General features: G+C 42.9%; 1 protein-coding gene across 8 annotated transcripts in view; it reads left to right on the forward strand.

Moving 5' to 3' along the window:
* The window catches only part of RBM6 (RNA binding motif protein 6), a 113,660-nt gene that overhangs the window by 62,717 nt on the left and 25,598 nt on the right, over positions 1-25,345 (forward strand). For 6 of the 8 annotated variants that reach the window (XM_055134630.1, XM_055134629.1, XM_055134628.1 and 3 more), the window contains one exon: positions 20,476-20,550. In XM_055134630.1, coding sequence (XP_054990605.1) covers positions 20,476-20,550 — 75 coding nt within the window. Of the gene's footprint in view, positions 1-19,890; positions 20,034-20,113; positions 20,137-20,475; positions 20,551-25,345 lie in introns of those variants that run through there. The other 2 variants (XM_055134634.1, XM_055134632.1) reach the window with 2 other exon arrangements.

Here is a 25,345-nt window from a genome sequence, read left to right on the forward strand (position 1 = left end):
GGCATTTCCCTTGCATGTGACCAACGTGGGTTTGATCCCCGGCAGCATCCCATATAGTCCCCTGAGCGTCACCAGGTAAAATTAAAAAGAGAAAAATTCTTCCATTTTGTGATTTCAAAGATCTCATTACTTTGTTTTTGTCTTGGGGGAACATACTAGGCTGTTCTTTGGTGTTGGGGGGAAATATGTAGAGAAGTAAACCAAGACCTCCCAGATACAAATTATGAACTTAGCCCTTTGAGCTGTGTCTTTTTTTTTTTTCTTATTTTTTGGATATCACTCAGCTATGCACAGGGGTTACACCTGGCGATGCACAGGGGTTACTCCTGGCTCTTCACTCAGGAATCACTCCTACCGGTGCTCAGGGGACCATATAAGATGCTGGGAATCAAACCTGGGTTGGCCGAGTGCAAGGCAAACACCCTACCCGCTGTGCTATTGCTCCAGCCCCAGTGTCCTATTTTTTATTTGTGGAAATTTTTGTTTGTTTCTGGTCCACATCCAATTGTGCTCAGGGCTTACTCCTGGTTCTGCACTCAGATAGCATTCCAGATAGGCTCAGGGAACATATAAGGTTTGGATTCACCCAAATCTGCTGTGTGCAAGGCAAGCACCCTACCTTCTGTACTATGACACTGGCCCTCCCCACAACACACATAAACTCACTTTTGACTGTGGCTGTTATTCATTCTATTGCAGAGAAGTGGAAAATACAGTGTAAAGAGGAAAAGTTAACATCTCTATTAATGTCTGTACTGCTGCCATTTATTATTGCTTTTTAATTAGTGAAGTTTTTTTTTTTTCCTCCTTAAAAATTGCTTTTGTTTTCATTTCTGAGCCATAGCTGGCAATGCTCAGGACTTTTGTCAGTGCACTCAGGACTTATTCCTGGTGATTCCCAGGAACTATATGGGATTCTGGAGATTGAACCTTGGTTTGGCATATGCAAGGCAAGACCTCTAGCCACTGTACTGTCTCTCTGGCTCTTGTGTGCTTTATTTTTTTTAAACGATGGTTTTCAGTTCACTGGAGAGAAAAAAAAAAATTGGGCCAGGGATGTGGCTCAAGTGTAGAACACATGTCCCAGTCCTGGTTTAATCTAGAGATCTTTAATCTACTTTGAATAAACTTTTGTGTATAGTGTGAAAAATAAAAGCCCTCCTAATAGGTATACCAACTATTTTTCCTCTTTCACCCTGGTATCCACTGATCTTATTTTTTCCATTGTTTTTCCAGATTGCCTATCGTGAGAGTCATAGTATGTAGCCTTTTTAGATTGAGTGGCTTCTTTAATTTAGTAAAAATCATTTACGTTTCTTCTTTTTTTTTCCAGAGGCATAGGGGATTCTCAAGTAGTGCTGGGAACTTGAGTCTGTATGCCAATATGGCAGGCACTCTACCAATGGGCTGGCTATCTTGTGGCCTTGCGGGGGAAGGAGGGAGAGGCTAGTTCAGGATTTTGATCCATACCCGGTAATGCTCGTGGCTTACACCTGGCTCTATGCTCAGGGATCACTCCTGGCAGTGCTTGGGAGATCGTGTTACTGTGCGGGGATTGATCCAGGGTAAGACACATGCAAGACAAATACCTTAACCCCTATACTATATCTCTGGCCCTCCTTTAATTTGTACTTTGCTGATAACAGATCGTGTATGAGATCTTCATGTGTTTTTTTCCAGTTTTAGGTTATGTATCAGGTTGGTTAAACTATGAATGGATGTTAGATTTTATCAAGTGTGTTGTTTTGCACCTCTGAGTAGTTTGTGTGACTTTTTAAAAACTTGCTCATCTGATAAACTGTGTTAATTGATTTAAGAATGTTACTGATTTTCTTTCGGTGTGACTATGGCCAGCAGTGCTGGGAAAGCTGTACAGTGCCCTGCACATGCCAGCCTGTTTCTCTGACTTGTAATTCTTTTTTTTTTTCTTCTTTTTTGGGTCACACCTGGCAATGCACAGGGGTTACTCCTAGCTTTGCACTCAGGAATTAATCCTGGTGGTGCTCAGAGGGCCTTATGGGATGCTGAGAATCGAACCAGGTCCCCCACGTGCAAGGCAAACGCCCTACCCTCTGTGCTATTGTTCCAGCCCCTGACTTGTAATTTTTTTTTTCAGTTTTTGTACCTTGTGGTGCTGAGGGTCTACTCTTAATTTTTTGTTTTGTTTTGTTTTTTGATTTTTGGGTCACACCTGGTGATGCACAGGGGTTATTCCTGGTTCATGCACTCAGCAGTTACTCCTGGCGGTGCTCGGGGGACCATATGGAATGCTGGGAATCGAACCTGGGTCAGCCGCGTGCAAGGCAAACGCCCTACCCGCTGTGCTATTGCTCCAGCCCTTTGACTTGTAATTCTTTTTCAGTTTTTATATCTTGTGGTGCTGAGGGTCTACTCTTAATTTACTCTTAATTTATTACTTACTCATTGTTCCTGGCGTTACTTGGGGGCTATGTGATTCCAGAGTTCAAAGCTTAGCCCAAAGGATATGTTCCAGCCTGACAAGCAATCTCTTCAGTGCTTTGGCTATGTTTTTTCTTTTCCTTTTTTTTTTTTCTCGTTACATGGTGGTGCTTATCAGCTATTCACAGTGCAGCTCATTGCTGGAGATCAGGCCCAAAGTTTCCAGCCCTTCGAGCAATTGCCCAATTCTCCAGCCTTAAATTTTGATTTAAAAAATATATATTTATTAGGTTTTGATCCACACCAAGTGGTGCTCAGGGCTTACTCCTGGCTCTGCACTTAGGGATCACTCATGCCAGTGCTCAGGGAACCATTTGGGGTGCTCCATATTGTACCCAGGTCAGCCACATGCTAGGCAGGAAAGTGCTCTACCTGCTGTACTATCTTACTAGCCCCTAAATTTATTTTTATTCCCATCCCCTTTCCTAATGGGATGACCAGGAATTACACACCCTTGTCTGTGTTCCTCATGGGGGGAGAGGGGCCCGACATCAGGCTGTGGTGCTTGCACACTTGACCATGGCTGAACCTTGTGCTCTCTGCATCCTTCCCCCCGCCTTTTGTTTGAAAATCACTCAGAGCATTTAATGAATTACTTTTTGGTGTATTGGGGAAAGCCATACCTGGTGATGCTCAAGGGTTACTGCTGGCTCTGAGCTCAGGAATCACTCCTGGCGGTGTTTGGGGGGACTCTGCGGGATGCCAGGAATCAAACCCTGTCGACCATGTGCAGGACAAGCACCCTCCCCACTGTCCCATCACTCTTGCCCCTTTAATCAACTTTTTAAATGGCTTTATGCTACCTGGAAGCTGATCCCTCCCCCATCCTTAATCTTTTCAGCTCTTCTACTACTCTGGAAGCTTTCCCTTCCCCAGAACTTTTTAGGAACCTGATTGCACCACACTCATGGAAGGCACAGCTGCAGTCTTGTTTTTGGCAGCATTTACTTGTTGACTGCTCACTAATTAGCCCACTGTTTACCAAGATTGAGAGTGGACAGTAGCTGTGATTTCTCTTATGTGATTATGTCTCATCCCAGCTTTCCCAAAGTCACCGGAGTGATGTTTGTCAACATTGGTTCTGTGGTGATGGATGCCACTATTACCCCACTTTTTGCACATTGTGGGGGAGTCAGGTCACACCTGATGGTGCTCATGGCTTTTATCTTAACTCTCTGCTCAGAGATTGCTGCTAGAGATGCTCAGGGGACCATATGCAGTGCCGGAGATTGAACCTGGGTAGGCTGCTTGCCTTGCAAGACTAACTCATGTACTGTATCTCAGGCCTAAATGTTGTACTCTTTCTTAATTGGTTTTGGTGCTCACTGAACTTTACTCTCTTTTGTGATGCTTACACATAGCTGGCTGTGGTGCTGTAGGAAGTCACTTGTAGTGCTGGGGATCACAGGCAGCAGAGCTGCCAGACTCAGCAGAGCTGTCAGGATCGTGGTCAGCACATGTCAGAAACTGGGGGTTTGTTTTGTCTGACCTCAACTCACTAACACAATACATAAGAAGATAAACAGAACGGTGAGCTGTGGCGAAGGCAGGCCGTGCACAGGCAGGATGCATAGGCATTCTTCGGAGGACTAGGAGTGGCATCCCCAGGCTCTTCTGGGACAACGGGTGAAGGATGGGCGACAGGTGGACTCCCTGGTGTTGTCCGATCTTGTCCAATCTCTACCTTTATGATGCAGTCATAATTGTCGTTACGGCTGTAGTCTCGGTTATTAGAGTTCCATCATCCTAGTCTCCTCACAGACCTCAAAGTCCCCAAAGTCTCAGTTTTCCTCCTCACCTTCCTGTTGTCTTCTCTTCATTCCTGTGCTCTCTTTCTATCTTCTTCCTTTGTGCTCTGCTTCTATGTGTGCCGTTGTGCTCTTTTCTGTCTGTCTTCTCTCTCTGTCTCGTGGTCTCCAGTCTGCTGCCTTTGTCTTCTTCAGTCTCTGGTCTCTTCTTCTGACCTCTTCTAACCCTGTGACCCTGTGACTTTGTAATTTCCTGACAGTGACCTTCGAACTCTCTGATCTGACCATCTGATCTCACCTAACCATCTCACTTCCCCCCATCCCTTTGAGCATAGTTTATATTGAAATCATGTAGGATGGGGGTACAAAGGTGGGGTTGAACAATAACAAATCAACAAAGAGAGGTAAGGCCACTCCTCCAGGAGATCAACTCAAGGTCAAAATCTCATTTGAGGAGATTACTCCAGATTACTAGGAGATCCCCTCAAGTGCGGGATTCCATCCAGGATGTGTTGCTTTCTTCTTTCCTCAGGTATAGCTGGTAAATTTACTTCTAATAAGATTTATAGCAGTGTCATTTTGTATGAGCACAGTAAGAGATATCAAGCTTAAAGTATGGTTCTTCCTGAGGATATCTCACTATATATTCCAGACCACAGTCCTCAGGCCAGGTTAGTCTTCCTAACCCCAGCAGGGTCCTTATTCAGATACCTCTTTTGGACCATGACACAGTTTGTCCATGACCATGCTCTTAACTTATAGTTAAATGTTATGGCACTTGGCCAGGCCCATTTTGATGCCAGGATAGCACACAGCTTACCCTGGCTCCATCAGTCCCTCTTCCGGACCCTGCTCTTGGAGTGCTAGGAACTAAGGGCAACTGAGGCTTAAGTCAAATAAATACGAATGCCCAGTAGTAAATATTATTTTGGAGTCACTTAACTCCCATGTTACATAGCATAGTATTAATTGTCTTCTTGTGTCTATACAAAAGGACATTACTAGGGGCTGTAGCAATAGCACAGCTGCTAGGGTGTTTGCCTTGCACACGGCCAACTCGGGTTCGATTCCCAGCATCCCATATGGTCCCCTGAGCACCGCCAGGAGTAATTCCTGAGTGCAGAGCCAAGAGTAACCCCTGTGCATTGTGCATTGCTGGGTGTGACCCAAAAAGCAAAAAAAAAAAAAAAGGACATTACTAAATAAACCATACAAATGACATAAAGGAAAGAGAAAAAGCAATATCAGATTATTAATTACAGCTCAGTTGCTGTGTTGTAGGAATGGCTCAATAAATCTCAAGCTCCCTGCAAGAGCAGCAAAGTGTTATTCAACAGGGGGGAGGTAGCCGATCCGACCCCAAGAAAATCTGGAGATTCCAGTCACAAAACCCACATATCTGAATTCTCAACAAGTTAATATCTTGGTGAAGTCTGTCCTGAGACCATGGGGTCTGACCAGGGGCATGGCCGCTATTTTGGATTGTGGGAGCAAGCGGCTGCCAGAGTCTCTGCTTGGGTGGGCACCAGGCTGACCCACCCCCCGCCACCTTACCCTGGTCTGTTCAGTCTTGTGTGGGTCTAAGATTAACTGCAGCTTTTGATCTCTTTTGAGATTTATTTATGGATCTCTGAAGCAAGGCTGATACATGAGCTTGTATGGCTGAGCTGGAAGTGGTTTGTGGGCATGGCTCCCACGTACTTAACTTTTGACCGTTTAATTTCTCGGAAAACTTGGTCCTGTGTTTTTGGAGTCTGGCCAGAGGCACAGAGACAATTTTGGGGTAGCAGGAAGCCTGAAGGCACCATCAGGCTGCTGATACATTCACCAGGTACAGGTTGACCTACTGGTGGCACCATAACCCCTTGGCCTTATTTTTGTTTGTTTGTTTGTTTGTTTGTTTTTAAGTAGAATCAGCTTTGCATACCTACAGTAAACCTCAGTTGATTGTAGTTTATAATCCCTTATAATAGCACTATTGGGACCATGGAGATAGTACAGGAATTAAGATGTTGGGACCAAAGCAGTAGTACAGCAGGCAGGGCATTTTTCTTGCATGTGCTGACCTTGGTTCAATGCCTGGCATCCTATATGGTCTTAGCACCAGGAATAATTCCTCAGTACAGAGCTAAAAGTAATCCCTGAGCATTTCCGGGTGTGCCCTCCCTCCTCCCCAAGAAAAAGATGCTTACCTTACATACAATCAACCTGGGTTCACTGCCAGTACCACATATGGTACCCTGGTCATTTCCAGGAGTGACCCTTGAGAACAGAGTTATAGTAAGCTCTGGGGACCTCCAGGTGTGTCTCCAAAATAAAAAATGAAAAAATAAAAAACATAGTTACATTTGACTTGCTAATATTTTATTGAGGATTTTTGCATCTATATGCTCATGTAAGATACCAGTCTAAAGTTCTTGTAATTTGAATATTAGGAAAATGCATGTTCCATAGAATGATTTAGGAAATAGTCTGTTTTTGTGGAGGGCTTCTAGGTCGCAACCAGAGATAGTATGTTTTTATCTTCTGAAAAGAAATGTAGAACTTGTGTTTCTTCCATAAGTGTTAGGCTTGTTTGATGGTGCTTGGTGGCTGTTTGAAGTGAGACTTGGCCTGGCAGGGTAGGCCTGATGGCTCTCTGTGGGCCTTACAATGCAGTATGTGGGCGCAGTGTGCTAGAGCCACCATGACCAGACCCACTAATGTTGGGTGGCCCAGCTATGTTGACCCTTTGAGCTGTTTCCCTGCCCACAATTTCAATTTTTTAAATTTATGACCCATTATGTTGTGTATAAAAATCACATGAACGTTACGTGATCTTAGGAAGAATGAACTTTCTTCTGTTGTCATGTGAAATAGTTATGACAAATAGCATTTGTCAAAAATTGCTGCTCTCGGGGCTAGAGTGATAGAACAGTGGGTAGGGCGTTTGCTTTGCAAGCAGCCAACCTGGGTTCAATACCTGGCATCCCAGATAGTCCCCCGAGCACTGCCAAGAGTGATTCCTGCGTGCAGAGCCAGGAGTAACCCTGCTCAGGTGTGACCCAAAAAGAAATATAAAAAAATAAAAGCATTGGGAATGGAGTCATAGTACAGCAGGTAGGGCATTTGCCTTGCACACGGCTGACCTGGGTTCGACCCCCGGCATCCCAATGGTCCCTCAAGCACCGCCAGGAGTAATTCCTGAGTGCAGAGCCAGGAGTAACCCCCTGAGCATTGCTGGGTGTGACCCAAAAAGCATAAAAAAAAAAGCTGCTATCATATTATATGCTCTTCCAGACTTTCCTGCATAAGACTGCATAATTGTATGCAGTCTTTCTTTTTACAGACTCAAGGGTCTGGTACATGTGATTTCATAACCTTTTACTATAGACAGATTTTTTTGTAAAGAAATACATTTGTGAGTATCACACCCAGTAGTGCTCAGAGTTGCTTCTGGCTCTGCACTGAGGAATCATTCCTAGTAGGCTTGGGAAACCATATGGGATGCTGGGGATTGAACCCAGGTCGGCTACATGCTAGGTAAGTGCCCTACCCACTGTACTATCTCCTGGCCCATGAAATACATTTTTATTACATTTCTAATACTCTAGAAACTTAAGAGTATAGATCACAATGATTTAACTAGTTTCCTTGACATTTTGAGATTATTTCATTCTGTATTATGTATCCTTGTAGCTAAATTTTTTCACATCTTTTATTTAGTTTCTTAGAGTAGACTTGCCAGATTTAGGGGTAAAGTGTATTTTATAATTTCAGAAATGTCGTTAAATTGCCATCCAGAAATTTCTCTATTTTGCCAACAGTGTCTTCTTCACATCCATTTAGTGCCAAGCATTAAATACCAAAATAATTGTGCATGGGTAATGGGTACATGAATGTATTGGTTCTCTATAATTTTCTATTTAAAATGCATCATGATTTTTAGAAAGATATTGCTAGTGTACTTCTCAGATAATCTAAATCCCCAAGTGACCAAGCGGTTAAAAGATACAGGTCTTTGGGCTGAAAACTCTGGGTCCTCCTCGAGAGAGGGGGAAAGGCTCTGAATCATCCCAGTTCCACAGACCCTGGAGCTCCCAGGGCATGTTGCCACACACTTCCAAATCCTACAGTACTGACAGCCCCATAGGAGCACAGCAAATGAGATGGGAAAGTAGCATAGAAATCCACCCGCTGAGCTCAATAAGCAAAAACAATAACACAGAAGGCTTAGCTAGTGGCAGACAGCTCAGCAAATCATCAGACAGTTACTAGTAATAACCCCATTATGTGATAGAACTATATTCACAAATTTTATTTTACTGAACAATTTCTTCGTAATTCCACTTCATTATAAAATAAATTATTTTTGTGCCTGCCAAGGGAAGGGGGCCTGCTTGGAAGCGAGAGTACTGGGAACAGTGGTGGCAGAATGTCACTCTGGTAATGGGATTGGTGTTGAAACATTGAATGCCCAAAACTACTGTTTTATCAACAACATTGTAAACTACATTGTTTAGAGAAAATAAAAAGGAAAAAATGGGAAATAATATTGCTAGTGTAGCAAACAAGGGCATAGTTTCACTTTCTTGTTTTAGATTATTAGTAAGTAGTAAGATAGAACATTATTATTAGTAAGACCTTTTTTTTTTTTTCTTTTCTTTGCCACACCCCGTGACACCCAGGGCTTACTCCTGACTCTTTGTTGAGGAATCACTCCTGGTTGAGCTCCAGGGACAGTGGAGGGTGTTGGAGACTGAACCCAGGTCTGCCACGTGAAAAGCAAGCACCACAGTACTATCACTCTGGCCCCAGGCATTACAAGAGTTGTTTGCTAGTTTTTTTATTTCTTTTGTGGAATTTTGACTTTATATATATTAGCTAATGGTAAAAGAAAAAAAGGAGAAAGGAAATTTTAGTTACCTGTTGTCTCAAATACTAGAGAAAGAGAAATTTTTATTAGATTTTTTGAATATTAAAAATAAGGTGAGATAGGTTTTCCTAAGAATTTATCCCTCAAGGGCTGGAGTGATCGTACAGTGGGTAGAGCATTTATTTGCTTTGCATGTGGCGAACCAGGGTTCTATCCCCAACATCTCATATGATCCGCTGAGCACCGCCAGGAGTAATTCCTGAGTGCAGAGCCATGAGTGACCTCTGAGCATCGCTTGGTGTAACCCAAAAAGCCACCCCCCCCAATCAAAACAGATAAAATTTTTTTTTAAAAAATGAATTTATCCCTCAGAAAGGAGATGTTCAGTTTGTTTTTAAGTTCTCATACAATCTGGTGTTTTGAGTTATTTTCTCAATTACTTCTTTGAGCCACAAAATATTGTTTGAGGAAAATGCATTAGTCATCTTACTCTGTGCTAGTTTTGGATACTTGTAGGGTTCAACTAATAGAACCTGAATTTTCTTTTTTTAAATGACAGTGTCTGTGTTTGTGCTAAAGTTGAAATCTTACCCCAAAATGTTGAATGACATTTTGGTTTTTGTTTTGTTTTTTGTTTTATGTTTTGGGCCCACACCTGTCCATGCTCAGGGATCACTCCTGGCATTGCTCAGTGGTTGAATGACATTTTAAAGAAAATAAGAATTTACCAACACAGATAGGCAGAAAGTCTGAAGTTTCTTTTATTGCTTATTTTATGGGGATTAAAAACTGAAAACCACAGAGATTTCATCACATGTCTGCTAGAATGATTTTTTTGTTGTTTTGTTTTTGGGCCGTGCTTGGGGGTGCTGAGGCCTTACTCCTGGCTCTGTGCTCTGGGATCACTCCCTGGCAGGCATTAAGGGACCATATGATAGTTGCCCCCTCTCAGAGAACCCGGCAAGCTACCGAGAGCATCCCACCTGCACAGCAGAGGCTGGCAAGCTACTCATGGCGTATTCCATATGCCAAAAATAGTAACAAGTCTCACAATGGAGACATTACTGGTGCCTGCAAATCGATGAACAACGGGATAACAGTGCTACAGTGCTATGATAGGTGCCAGGACCATATGATAGGGTGCCAGACAGGCTTTAAGGGCCCATATGATAGGGTGCCAAACCCTGGTGGTCACATGCAAGGCTAGAGCCCTACCTGCTGTAATTTCACTCTGCCCTTCCCCCATGATTATTAGAAAAAAGAAGCAAGCCTTGTTGGCAAGGCTGTAGAGAAAAAGAAACTGTCAGCACTAATTGGTGAGAATATACTTTGTTGCAGTTTATTTTACTGATCCTTTCAATAGAATCTCAAATAAATCAAAAATAGTACTATCATAGGACCCATCAACTAAAAATTTGGGTATTAGAAAAATGTGATGTTTATAATTGGGTGGAGGGGTTCCACACCTTTGTGGTTATTGCAGCACTATTCACAGCCAAAATAATGGAAACAAACTAAATGTCCTAAGTGTTCTGTGGATGAATAAAGATGTGGGGGCCAGAGGTATATAGTGAAGCAGATATAAGCAGAATGTTTGTCTTGCACATATCCATCCTGGGTTTGGTCCCTGATAATCCCTATGGTCCCCCAAGCACCTCCAGAAGTAATACTTAAGTGCAGAGTCAGGAATAAGCCCTGAGTGTCATCAGGTGTGCTCCGCCAACCACCATCACCACCACAAAGTGGTATTTATGCTCAATTGCATATTACTTAACAGTAGTAAGAAGAAATGCCATTTTCAACAATATGGTGGATCTTGTGGGACTTATACTAACCTAAGAATGGCAGAGAAATGCCCATTGTGATATTTCACATATATGCAGAATATTAAAAAAAAAAATCATGCCAGAGCAAATTCTTGGATTTTGATGACAAAGTGATAGTATGAGGAGAAAGGTTTGGGTTAGGTAGAGTGGGTAGATGGCAACTAAACATTTTGTGGGGTTGTGGTATGGCCTGTACATTTCTCCAGATGTAAAGTTGTATACCTGAAATTTATAAACCAATGTTACCTCAAAACAATCAAATCACTTATAGGCCAGTGCAAAAAGTGATTTTCTAATTTAAGCCAAAGGCAAGCACCCTGCCCACAACAGTACACTGCCCTGCCCAGTGTACTGTTCTCTCGACCACCCCCCGCACACACACTAGTATGACTGTGATGACTGGGGTTGCACATAATTGTTTGCAGTGTTCAAGAGAGTGCCTTTGTTGTGCCAGGATCCCCAAGTGGTAGTGCTGTCAAGATCATGCTTATTATGTGAGGTGGTGTCAGAAAATGAACCTGTAGCTTTACCGCCTCCCAGGCAGGTGCTCTGCAACTGAGCTATCACCAACATCCAGCCCAGTTTTTCTTTTAAGGGTGCTAATCTTACCCATCACATCTCCACAGGTGGTTTGGGTTGGTTTTGTGGCCATACCCGGGCAGTACTCTGGTCTACTCCTGACTCTGTGCTCAGGCTTTGCTTCCAATGGAGCTCAGCTGGAGAATGAGTCCAGGCCTCCTGCATGCAAAGCATGTGCTCAGCCCATAGAACTACTGCTGTTGCCTCACTCTCTACCAAGTCTGTTTTAATAAGAAGGGGCCAACGACCCAGGTTCAAATCCCAACATCCCATATGGTCCCCTGAGCACCGCCAGGAGTAATTCCTGAGTGCAGAGCCAGGAATAACCCCTGTGCATCGCCAGGTGTGACCCAAAAAGAAAAAAAAAAAAAAAGAAGGGGCCAAGTATACACCATAGTGACATTGTATATGCATTGTATGTCAAAGCCCTAGTTCCAACTGTGGTACCAAAAAAGGGGGAAAGAAGAGGGGAGATTATATCTTTATATTTTTGCTTCTAGACTCACTGTTCTCTTGCATAATTTATCATTTTCACTTCTCTGAGTCACATCCAGCCTTGTTTATTTTTAAGCAGCTCCCAAGGCACTTTATACCTGGTGAACTGTCAATATAGTTTACCCTCAGCATAAACTTTCTCTGTTCTGTATTATACCCTCTTTGCAGGAAGTGAGTCAGCAGGGCTTTTTGAAACAGTGAGTAAAGATATTGAAGCCAGGAGTTTTAATAGAGACAACCTTCATAATGGAGACAACCTTCAAAAGCGCTAAGGTTGTTGGTGGGAAGTCATAGATCTAAGAGCCAACAGAAATAAGTTCTTTTCAGTGGTGAGGCTACAATTCTAGGTGCTGGTTCTTTTCAGGATGCCTGGGGAACACAGCCTTTGTGGTGTGCTCAGCAGGGTGGCCTCTGCAGCCTAAAGGATTGTGAGTCTCATCTGGTCTCTCAGATCTTCCTACCACCTCCCATCAACAGACCCATAAGAAGAAATGAGAGAAAAATGGTTTGATTTTGTTATTCAGAAAAATAAAAAACTGCATTTTCCACACTGATTTCGGAAGCTCCTTTTCCATTTCCCTACAATGACTTTATTTAGAAACCTAGTGGGTATTTGAAACATACGCATGTTTCAAACTGACAATGAAACAGACATGTATGTTGAATTGTAGGTCCACTTTTTTTGTAATTTTTATTTTTTCAGAAAAAAAAATAGAGCCAAAGGAGCTTCACAGCAGTCATTTCAGGAGATGGAGGGGATGTGGGGCCAGAGACCTACGAGAGGAAGTGGCTCTAATTCCCATAGTAGAGAGTCTTATCTTTGTCCTGCATATTTCACAATTATTTTATGGTTATTTTACAATTATTTTATGGTAACTGAGAAGGTTTTTAGGAAAAAACAAGCTTTATCTTGTTTCTGTATCTGTTGTACTTTCATTACAATGTCTTTGTTGGTTTTTGAGATCTTTTGTTTTGTTTTATTATTTTAAAAATATTTTTTTGGTTCACAGTAGTATTAATAATGGTTTCTCATGGATGTAATTCCAACATCAGACCCATCACCACTGTAACTAGCTCCCTCGCCAAAGGACCCTAACCTCCCTTCCTTCTCAGTACCCCCAATTCAATTGTGTGGAGCAGTTCCCCCATTGCATTGTATTTGGATCTTTGTTGCTATCTTGTTTTATCTTTTTTTATTATTATTATTTTTCTCTTTTTGGGTCACACCTGGTGATACTCAGGGGTTACTTCTGGCTCTGCATTCAGGAATTGCTCCTGGTGGTGCTCAGGGGACCATATGGGATGCTGGAGATCGAACCTGGGTCAGCCACATGCAAAGCAAATGCCCTACCCGCTGTCCTATTGCTCTGGCCCCTTGGTTTAATCTTTAAATCCCACATCTGATAACGTTCCCTTCATTCTGATGACTTCACTCAGCATGATGTCCTTTAGATCTATACAAATTGCATGATTTTGTTCTTTCTTGGAGCTGTATAGTATTCCGTTATTACAGTGTCTTTGAAACTGAAAGTTGAGAAAACAAAATAAGATGGTTTTATTTATTTCTATATTTATTTTGGGTTTTACAGACACACCTGGTGACACCCAGGACCTACTCCTAACTCTTCTCAGGAGTTAGTTACTTCTGGTTGGCCTGGGAGACTTTATACCTTGCTGGGGAGTAGCCAGGGATCTAATTGGGGTCAGCCTATGCAATACAAGTGCCTCATCCCCTGTACTATCTCTCCAGCCCGAAGATAGGTTTTTTTGGTTGTTGTTGAATTTTGTTTTGTTTTGAGGCCACTTTTTTTTTTTTTGCTTTTTTTGGGACACACCTGGCGATGCACAGGGGTCACTCCTGGCTTTTCACTCAGAAATTATCCCTAGTGGTGCTCAGGGGACCATATGGGATGCTGGGAGTTGAACCCAGGTCGGCCTCGTGCAAGGCAAACGCCCTACCTGCTGTGCTATCGCTCCAGCCCTTGAGGCCACATCTTGCAATGCTCAGCGCTTACTCCTGGCTCTGAGCTAAGGGATCACTTATGGTGGGCTCAGGGGACTCTGTGGGATGCTGGGGGTCAAACCTTGTTTGGCTGTGTACAAAGCCTGAATTCTGCAAGGAAGTTTTGAATATTATGTAATAGTGCCTTGAGCAAGCTCTGAGCACAGCGGTGTATTGGAGAAGGGGGGCAGGGGAACAACTGAGAGCTTGTACCAGAGCTATGGTATGGCAGACAGGACCATACACGTCGCCAACCTGGTTCAATCCTAGAATCCCATATGGTCTCCCAAGCCCTGCCAGCTGTGATCTCTAGCTCAGAGCCAGGAATAAGCCCAGAGCACCACTGGATATGGCCCAAAAAGCTATATATACATGTTATATATATACACACACACATATATATATGCATATGTGTTTTATATATATATATATATATATATATATATGGGTTTCTGGGGAATAGTTGAAAGAACTGGAGTGCTTGCCTGACTTTCGTAGGGTCCGAGGTTTGATTCCCAGTAATCTGCCCTTCTTAGCACCACTGGTTACAACCCTTGTTGCCCTCAGCACTGCACTGCAGGGGAGGCTCAAAACTATTAAATAAAATACACAAAGATTCTGTAGGGAATTGCGGCAAAGTTAGTGGAATGTAATCTTAGCATCAGATATCTTCAAGATAATCAAGTTGCCATATGTCAAGGCCTGTTGTAGGATATATTCTGTTCCTGGAGCTGAGTTCATTTGCATTCCTGGCTTTAGCTAGCTCTGAGCCTGGGAGGTGTTGTTTGAGCACAAGCCAACCAACCATATTGCTTCATAGAACACAGAGTTAGAGCAAGAGCCTGGTTGTGTCCTTTTAGGAAATGACAGACTGGTCAGGCAGTGAACATTGTTGCTAGGGAGCAACAATGTAGGAAAAGTTTTTGTTGTGCTTTCCTGTTAAAAGGAATTCAGTCCTGTCTGGTGAAAGGCCTGTATAAACAGAAGGCACGGAAAGCTTGTTGGACAGAGCCTTGGCGCCATAGGCAGGCATTGTGGGGGTGCCTCCTTCCTTTCTTCCTTTCCTCATTCTCATGTTAGTTTTGGCCTTCAGGAATATTGAATTTTACAAAATGTATGAATTAAAATGTGTGTTTACCCCAGAAAGATTGAACCTGGCTGCTTTGAAAAAAATTTCTATAAAAAGCTACCCTAAGGGGAATGATATGTATGTTTCAAACCCGTTCTTTTGTTCCCCTTCTTTGATTCTCTGCAGGTTCATTTTGATTGTTATGGTTGTTGAAACTCCAGGTAGTAACTATCTGCTAGCAGTCCACGCTGTCATAGGCACTGCATTTAAAGTATTGTTAGAACATAAAGAACATAAATATCAGAGCCAGAGAGATAGTCCTGTGGGTAGTGCATTTGCCTTGCATGTGGCAAACCCATGTTTGATCCCCAGCACCCCATCTGGTCCCCTGAGCCCACCAGAAGTGATCCCTGAGCACAGAGTCAAAAGTAAGCCCTGAGCACTGCGGGATCTGTCCCCAAAAACAAAAACAAAATAACCCAAAACTATAAACACCACCTTGAACTGGGAAGTTTTAGGGATTGGCAATGCTATGAAGAATAGGATCTTTATGGCAGTCTCTCTCTGAAGATTTCTTTGTGGCCTGTGGATTTCTTTAGGTATTACCTTGCACCTTTTTTCTTTTTTTTCTCTTAAATCAGGAACTACATATGTGATGTGGCAAATACTATGAGTTGGTTGACTCCCTTGAAGTTTAAAATAAAAAAAGCAATATGGTGAAAATAAAACCTGAATTTTTGTTTCTTTTGTACTGCTACCTGTAATCTTGGTTAGGCTGTTACATATATCTCAACCATATTCTTCCAGATAGAAATAGGTTTTAGATGTGCTCTGCTTGTGAGTATTGAGAGATGACTGTTGTGAAGAATACCGTTATAAACTGTAATTGCTTTGTGAATAAAGATTATCTCGGGGTGGAGCAATAGCACAGCGGGTACGGCATTTGCCTTGCATGCGGCCGACCCAGGTTTGATTCCCAGCATCCCGTATGGTCCCCCGAGCACTGCCAGTAGTAATTCCTGAGTGCAAAGCCAGGAGTACCCCTGTGCATTGCCGGGTGTTACCCAAAAAGAAAAAAAGATTATCTCTGACAAACTGCCAGTTCTTGGTTACTAGTTGCCTAATACTCTCATCCTGTGTTTGGAAGAAGTGAAAATCTTTGAAGAGGGATTGCTGATTTTTTTTTTCCAGTGTGAATTGTTTACTTTTTTGCCTATATTTTGATCCTGCTTGTCTTTTTGTCTTAGTGCTTTAACAGGTGATCTGTTTTGTTATATAGCAACTATATTCTTAGTATAAAGTATTAACTGATTGTATGCTTGTGTTGGGAGATCTTCAACAAGGACGCAAAGCTGCTAGCCAGGAATGTTCTTCCTTTTCCATTCTCTCTGATACTTCTCCAATGCCTTAAGAATCTTTGGGGGTTAGGACTAGAGAGATGATACAGCAGGTAGGGCGCTTGTCTTGCACACAGCCGCCCCAGGTTCAGTCCCTGGCATACAGTATGTTTCTCCCATGCTCTGCCAGAAGTGATTTTTGAGCACAGAGCCAGGAGTTACCCCTGAGCATCACCAGGTGTGGTCCAAACCCTGCCTCAAAAAAAAAAAAAATCTCTGGTTTTTGGAACATATGGTGAGTTTCAGTTCTCACCCAAGTATTTCTCACAGGTTGACAGCCGTAAGTGGAGATACAAAATCTCCAAGAACAGCAGGGAGATGAAAATGTGGGTGTTGAGTTTAAAATCATTCATGCCCAGAGTGTGCTCCCATGTCCTGTGCCCCTGCAGCAGAGAGTAAAGGCTCATTTAACTGTGCAGGAGGGCAGTAACTTTGAGCTTTTTCAGCTTCATGTTAAGACTCCTTAAGATGTACATAGGAGAATCCCCATGTAACCTGACCAAGTAAAGGCTTTGGACATGTAAAGATTTTAGTGATTTTTTTTTTCCTTTTTGGGTCACACTCGGCAATGCACGGGGTTACTCCTGGCTCTGCACTCAGGAATTACTCCTGGTGGTGCCCAGGGGCCCATATGGGATGCTGGGAATAGAACCTGGGTGGCTGCGTGCAAGGCAGATGCCCTACCCGCTGTGCTATCGCTCCAGTCCCAGATTTTAGTGATTTTTTTAAATCTAATTGTTCTAGGAAAAGTGATATCTGTGGTTTTATATTCAAATGTATGGTGCCTCTTTAGGAGCCAGACTTACTTAATCAGGAGTTTGGTCATTTATGGTACTTTTGTTTTAATAGTTAAATAGCTCAGCAATTCAAATGATGTGTAAAAATTTTGTGTGAAGTTGATAAATAACAGACAACTAAATGTGGATTTTCAGAAAATGATAAAGCAATAATATTTTCTATCCTCTTATTAATCCAACTTTGCATAGGTTACTTCCATAGAAAATACAGATAAATCTTTATAAAATCAAAAGAAAGGACCTAGGTGCTGGAGCGATAGCACAGTGGGTAGGGCATTTGTCTTACACGCGGTCAACTCAAGTTCAATTTCCAGCATCTCATATGGTCCCCCGAACACTGCCAGGAGTGATTCCTGAGTGCAGAACCAGGAGTAACCCCTGTGCATTGCCAGGTGTGACCCAAAAAGAAAAAAACGGGGGTTCTGGAAGGGTAAGGAGGATATAGTGTATCTCATGCCTATATGTGGTATATTTAGTCTACCTACATATGATAGTATCTGGGAAATCAAATAATAGAAAGATTGTTCTTTATGTTTTTCACTGTGTCTGTTCTTAAGACAACTGGCTATTCTTCAGCAGAGATATTAAAACCACTTCAGATTCTTCAGCAATCTCTGGTAGCCTTATGTCTAACCATGTACAGTTTGAACAAAAAGTGCCTCCTTAGTTGAAGGGGGCTAAGAATAAGGAATCATTGCCTCTATTCTGGTTTGTGAGATGAAGGTGATCTCAAAGTTGACACGTTGACAAGTACTCTAAGCAGAGGTAGTTCCCTACCTTTGGCAAAAAATCACCTATGGCTTTTAGAATAATGTATTTGTTGCCTGAGATGTACAACAACATCCTTCTGACCCTAACATTCCTCACCTTAGTGGGCCAGAGAGATAGTATAGCTGGATGAGCACTTACCTTGCGTGAGACCAACTTGGGTTCAATTTCCTGGTACCCAACCTCTTCTATGAGTAAGCCCTGAACACCGCAGAGTGTGGCCAAAAGAAAAAAATTCTTCACTGTATTGGTGCCTCTAAATGGTCAGAGGCATCAGAGGCAATTGACTGCAGTTTATAGCATTATCTTATTTCGATGTCACTATTTAAAGAAGAACAGCCCACAAATTATAGAGATTGGACTATAGACATAACACTGACAGGAGCTGTACCTCTCTATGGAACCACTGAGTGCACAGCACTCCAGTCTTCTAAGGTTAGTTGGAGCCAGCCAGTCTTTTATTCATTTCTCAAGTGCTGTTTCTTTGTTTCTTTTCTGTACTAGGCACTACTCTTGTTGAAATAAATGTCCAGAAAGATGTATCCCAGCAACTGATCTTTACTGTTGTAAAGATCAAGTTTCTGTCATAGATTAACCATTCCCTATAATACCTTAGTATTTTCAGAAAATTAAAATGGACTGTGAAATATTCCTATCTGACAAGTGATGTGCTACATGAGCAGTTGTTTGCTTTGCCTGACTCACCTCCTGATGCTAGTATTTTCTAGCACTTACAGTTTCAAATACATTTATTTAGGTTTCACTGTGTTCCATGCTAAGCTCTTTCTGTGCGTTTACTTACTTACCTTTTGTAGTCACCTTTATGAAGTAGATCCGATTATCTCACTCTGCAGATGAGGAAACTGGAGCAGAGAGGACTTTGCTAAAGGTCATAGAGTGGAGATAGGGTTAAATTCAGGAACCCTGGCCAACAGTCCATTTTCTTAAAAGGATGTGAAATGCTGCTGCTAGGTAGAAGGATTCCATCTTGACACATCTCCTGTCTGGGTAGAATGGTGTTCGCCAGACCCAGTCTACCGGGCTTTTTTCCTCTCTTGGGACTGGCTCTTAAAGGCAAATAGCTTGTTTGTAAACCTGTGCGTCACTTCCCTTTACCAAGCACATAGCCTCAGCTATATAGTAGATATAATGTTACATCCTGGGATTGTTTAGGGGATTAAGTAAGATACAGTTTCTGGCTCTGAGTAACTGATTAATAAATGTTACCAACCTTTTATTATGGTCCACCTCTAGCCTTGAGAAAAGCCAACTAACAGTTTGTCAACTGCCAGGTGCTAGGATAGGTAGGTGGGCAGTTCTCTTGGTTGTGACAAGACAATAATTTTATTCTGTGTATTTTTCTTGATTCTTTTGGTGTGAAAAGCAGAGAGGTAACGCATTATTTGGCAGATGTAATGATTAAGCATGAAACTGAGGTCCAGTTTCAAAATGCCTTGTGTAACTCAGAGCCCTGTCTGAGGAGACACAGGATCCTAGAGGGCGGAGAATGAACGCAGCGCAGGGGCTAGTTCCAGAGTCGCATCCTCGATTAGTTCACTTACAAACATGGGTGATGTCCCTTGTCAGTAACTGGCAGAGCCTTCCCCACAACTCTCACATGTATCTGCTGACTGGTGTTTGTTAAAATGGGATTTATGGCTTGTTCAAATGTAGAGACAAAGGAGCTCTGTAACTGCAAGTTTGTTGAGCCCTTTTTTCTACCCGTTTCTGTGCCAGACTTTTTGAAAGTGTTTGTTAGCCAATGGTTGCCTCTCCGCTCTCATGGCTGGCTCACTCTGTAGGCTCCCAGCCAGAGTGATGTCACTGCCATCGCCGCCACTGCTGCTGCCACCAGCCACCAGACGTTCAGTTTCCTGCTCTGAAAATGTGACCTGCCGTGAAGCATTACCTTCCTCCTTTCTTAGAACCGTCTCCAGTATTATACTTCTTTCTCTGGTGCTTTTGCCTGCAGCCAGTGTTCCAAAGAAAAATTTCAGGCACCAGAGTTAAGAGCCCTTACTACGTCTCCAAGGAGATGTGAGTTAGCCATGGGAAAGAAGATACTTAAAGGGCTCTGTGCCTTGTGCTGCAGGGGAAAAATGAGTTCGCTTCTTCGCTAGTGGGCTAGCTCTGGAACCAGGTGGGGAACTTGCGTTGTGACTCATATGAGAATGTACTATAAGCCTTCTGGAGGAGGAGGATGGGCCTAACCTGCTCAAGGACACACTCAAGGCTCCACCCCACAGGAGCCAAAGCCGAAGACTGATTTAATCTTTCTCTATCCCCTTTCCTTAAACTTGCTTGTTCTGCTACACTGCCCCCAGTCTGTGGCTTAAGACAGCCATTTCCTTTTATCAGTGAATAAGTTCACTCTTTGTAAATATTTCAGCTTGGGGACTGGAAAGGCTCTCTATGCCTTCCTGTCTCTCTCAGTTCTACCAGTACTAATGCTGATTGACTTCTGTTGTTGTCTTCACAGGGAACGCTAATGATCCATGACAAAGAGGTCACCCTTGAGTATATACCAAGCCTGGATTTTTGGTACTGCAAACGGGTAAGTGCCAGGAATTCATTTCCTTAAATGTAAGGGTTTAGAATCACAATTCCTTTACATCCCCAACAGTGTTATGTGGTAATTATGTCATTGGTAAGCACCGAGCTTTTCTTTCTTTTTTTTTTTTTTTTGGTTTTTGGGTCACACCCGGCGATGCACAGGGGTCACTCCTGGCTCTGCACTCAGGAATCACCCCTGGCGGTGCTCAGGGGACCATATGGGATGCTGGGATTCGAACCCGGGTCGGCCGCGTGCAAGGCAAACGCCCTACCCGCTCTGCTATCGCTCCAGCCCCTAGCTTTTCTTTCTTGATCCACTTCAGAAGAACCAGAGATCAGGGCAAGTCACTCATAATCCCTGGTTCCTATAACCACACAGGGTTCTGGGCCTGAGTTTTAGATACTTTGCCAAGAACATATGCCAGGCTCTTATTTTGTCTGGGTTTGTGTGTTTAGTCACACCTGGTGATGCTTAGGGGTTACTCCTGACTTTGCACTCAATTGTCCACTCCTGGTGCTGGGAATCAAACCCAGGTCAGCCACATGCAGAGTAAGTATCCTACCTGCTTCAGCCCCAGTGCTGTTTGTTTTGAACTGAAAAATGAATGTTCCCTTGACTTAAAACCCTCAATTGTTTACTCTTCTCTGGGTAGACTATCAAATTATTGTTTGAAAAGATTTATTTAGAGAGGTTAATTTTGAGAAGAGTATGTTTTATGGATATCAGAGTTTTCCAAGGATGTAAAATTTCAGGTGCTGGTGCATTCTTCCTTTGTTAAACTATGTTAAAATGATGTATTTATTGGAAGGTGTTTCTTTTTTCTTCCTTTGATTGTGGTACCCAAGATCACACTCAGTGGTGCTGTGGTTGAACCCTCACATATAAAACATGTGATCTACCATTGAGTCACATTCCCTTCCTTGAATGGCATCCTCAGTCACTGAGGGATTTTAGAAGTCTAATAGAGCATAAAAATACAATCTGCCTTTTCTACTGGTACTATTCAATTTCAGTAATTAATTATGGGAAAATTACACTTGTGACCTATAGAAAGTTTTTATAAACCAGGGAAATTTTTCTTTTTGGGGTGGAGGGCGGTAGTAAGGAGTATACTCAGTAGTTCCTAGGGCTTACTTCTGGCTCTGTGCTCCAGCATCACTTTTAGCAGGACTTGGGGGATCATATGCAGTGTCAGAGGTTGAACCTATGTTAGCCTCATGCAAGGCAAGAATCTTACCCATTGTATTATCTCTCCTGGCCCAGGAAATAGTTGTCTTAATATCTTATTAGTCTTAGTGTTTTGGGCTTTTTTGTTTTGTTTGGGTGGTTTTTTGTTTTTGTTTTTATTTTTGTTTTTGTTTTGGATCGGGGACATCCCCAGTGGTACTCAGGGACTATTTCAGGCACTTTGTTTCAGGATCACTCTGAGTGCATGCAAAACCAAGGTTTGAACCCTGGCCTTCTACATGCAAAGCATTCACTCTACCTCTTTGAGCTATCTCCTTGGTCCTCATCTCAATTTGTATAACTTTAGTCATTAGCCAAAGCACTCATATTTCTTGATAAACTATATTAAGGTGTCAATTTAGGAAGATATTTAACTTTTTTTTTTTTGTTTGTGGTAAAATACACATAATAGGGACTGGAGCAATAGCACAGCAGATAGGGCGTTTGCCTTGCACGCAGCCGACCCGGGTTCAATTCCCTGCATCCCATATGGTCCCATGAGTGCCGCCAGGAGTAATTCCTGAGTGCAAAGCCAGAAGTAACTCCTGTGCATCTCTGGGTGTGACCCAAAAAGGAAAAAAAAATACATATAATAGTACATTTACCATTTTAACCCTTTTAAAGTATATACTTAAGTAGCATTGGGTGTATTCTCTCTCTCTCTCTCTCTCTCTCTCTCTCTCTCTCTCTTTTCCTCTCTCTCTTTGCCTTTTTGGTCACACCCAGCAATGCTCAGGGGTTACTCCTGGTTCTGCACACAGGAATTACTCCTGGCAGTGCTTGGGGCACCATACGGGATGCCGGGGATTGAACCCAGGTTGGCTGCCTGCAAGGCAAGCTTCCTACCCGCTGTACAGTAGGTATATTCTCTTATTATACAACCATCGGCACTGTTTAATTCATCACCCCTAAAGTAAACTAGTTGTTCAGTATTCCTCTTGCACTTAGTGCCTGAATTCATTTAATTTAGTTTTGGTTTTGTTTTTTTTCTATCTCTGTGGATTTGCCTGGTCTAGACATCCTATATACGTATAGTAATATAAGGAGCCTGAAAGATAGTACAGCAGATAAAGCACTTGCCTTGAATGCAGCTAATCTAATTCCATCTCCAGCACCCCATGTGATTCCCCAAGCACCATCAGGAGTAACTCTGGAGCATTGCTGGTCATGGCCCCTAAAAGAACAAACAAAAAAGTATAATCATATAACATGTGATCTTATTTGTCAGCTTTCCTTCACTTTGCATATCTGTAAGGTTCATCCATGTTATAGCATGTATCGGTCTGTGATTTATTTTTAGGGTCAGATAGAATTATATGCCTGTGCCACATTTTGTTTTTCCATCTGTTGATAGACATTCGATTGTTCAATTTGGGGTCACATCCAATGATGCTTGGGGATTACTCATTGCTCTGCACTCAGGAAGGCAGTTCTCTGGGGACCATATGGGATGCCAAGGGATCAAACGAGGGTCAATTAATAGCCAGGCAAGCACCCTCCCTGCTGTACTATCTCTCCAATCCCAGTTGATAGACATTTGAATTGTTTGCACTTCTTAGCTATTGTAAATAAGGCTCCTGTGAATATTTGTGTACATATTTTTTTTAATTTATTTATTTTACTGAATCACCCTATGGAAAGTTACAAAGCTTTCAGGCTTTTGTCTCGGTTATACAATGCTCGAAACCTGTCCCTTCACCAGTGCACATATTCCACCACCAAAAACCCCAGTATACCTCCCACCCCCCCCACCCCCGCCTGCGTAGCTGATAAATTTCACATCACTTTCTCTTTACCTTGATTGCATTCATATTTCAACACAAAACTCACTATTGTTGTTGGAGTTTTCCCCCTGAAAAACAGCCCTGTTGAAAAGGAAGCATTTGATAATTAGTTTTCCATTGCTGAGAGTGAAGAGATATGAAGTTGTGCAGCTGCAGTAGCAGCCGCGCGGTTTGGGATTTCTGTATTTTAGTATTTTGGTAACTTAAGTCCAGGGAGATTTATGTTAGAAATTGCATCATTTCCCTTCCTGGGGCAGCATGGGGCTATGACTTAGTTCACAGTCTAGAGACATTTCTGTGAGCAGCTGCTGGTACCAGTAGTCTAGCTGGCCTCCGGATCGTGGTCGATCAGCTGCAGAGCGGCCACACAAATATGTGGCCACCCGGGTCGCATCTTGGCAGAGAGCACGCCGGTATCACCCCCATCCCGAGATCACACACGAGTCCCACTGTTGCAAGTTCATACCTCTCTCTTTTTTTTTTCCCCTTCCCGCGCCTCCAAGTTCGTACCTCCTTAATGGTCCTTATAAAATGGTGGACACCACGTTATCTTTCCCCGAAAAGGATAAGAAAGCCAAGAAAAAAAGACCCTTCCCCTCCTCAGCTGGCGTGGAGCTATGGCTTAGTTCACAGTCTAGAGACATTTTTTCGAGCAGCTGCTGGTACCAGAAGTAGTCTAGCTGGCCTCGGGATCGTGGTCGATCAGCCACAGAGCGGCCACACAAACATGTGGCCACGTGGGTCGCATCTTGGCGGAGTGTGTACATATTTTTATTGAAAGCCTGTTTTTAATTTAATTTTGAGGAACGATATATATTCTCAAAAGTTGGTGAGTCACATGGCACTTTTGTTTCGGGGACATATTCCATGATGCTCATGTATTTCTCCTTTCTCTATACTCAGGAGTTGCTCTTGGTGCTCAGGCGACCATACACAATCCCAGGATCAAACCCAGGTCTCCTGTATGCAAAGCATGTTCTCAGCACACTTGACACTCTCTCTCCCCCTCCCCTCACCCTCCTCTCACTCCCTCTCCCTCTCTCTCTCTCCCCCCTCTCCCTCTCCCTGCTCCTCTCCCTCTCCCACATATGGTGCTTTTATGTTCAAGGAACTACCTTGATGGACATGGACATCAGTTCATGAACATCAGTAATAACCGTTTTTTTTACATTCCCTACCAGCTGTGTATAATAAGCGTTCCAGTTTTTCTACTTTATCACAGTTTGGTCAACATTTGTTTTTTTTCTTTTTTGAAAAAATAATCACCATCCCATAGTCAGGGAATTCAAGAGTGCTGGAGTACCGTACATGCTTTGTATACTGGAGCACAGGGTTCAGGCCTTGACACCACATGATTCCCCAGGCATCAGGCTAAAGGTAGCACCACTGGATGTGGCCCAAAACCAGAAGGAAAAAAATGTACTAATGATCCTGGTGATTATAAGGGCGTATCACAGCACAATGTTCTGTTGGTTTTGTTGTTTTGATTTTTGTGCCACATACCAGTAATGCTTAGGGCTTACTCCTGGCTCTACACTCAGGAATTACTCCTGGCAGTGTTCAGGGGATCATATGGGATGCCAGGGATTGAACCTGGCTCTGCCACATGCAAAGCAAGTGTCTACCTGCTGTACTATTGCTCCTGCCCCACACCATGGGACATTTCAGTCCTTTAGTCCTTTAACACTCCCCCACACACACACATTTTACTTTACACTTTGGTGATTGGGGTTCGGGCAGGTATGTGCACTAGGCCACACCCAGCTGTGCTTAAGGCTTACTCC

This window comes from Sorex araneus, chromosome 4 (assembly GCF_027595985.1).
Source record: "Sorex araneus isolate mSorAra2 chromosome 4, mSorAra2.pri, whole genome shotgun sequence".
Lineage (NCBI taxonomy): Eukaryota > Metazoa > Chordata > Mammalia > Eulipotyphla > Soricidae > Sorex > Sorex araneus.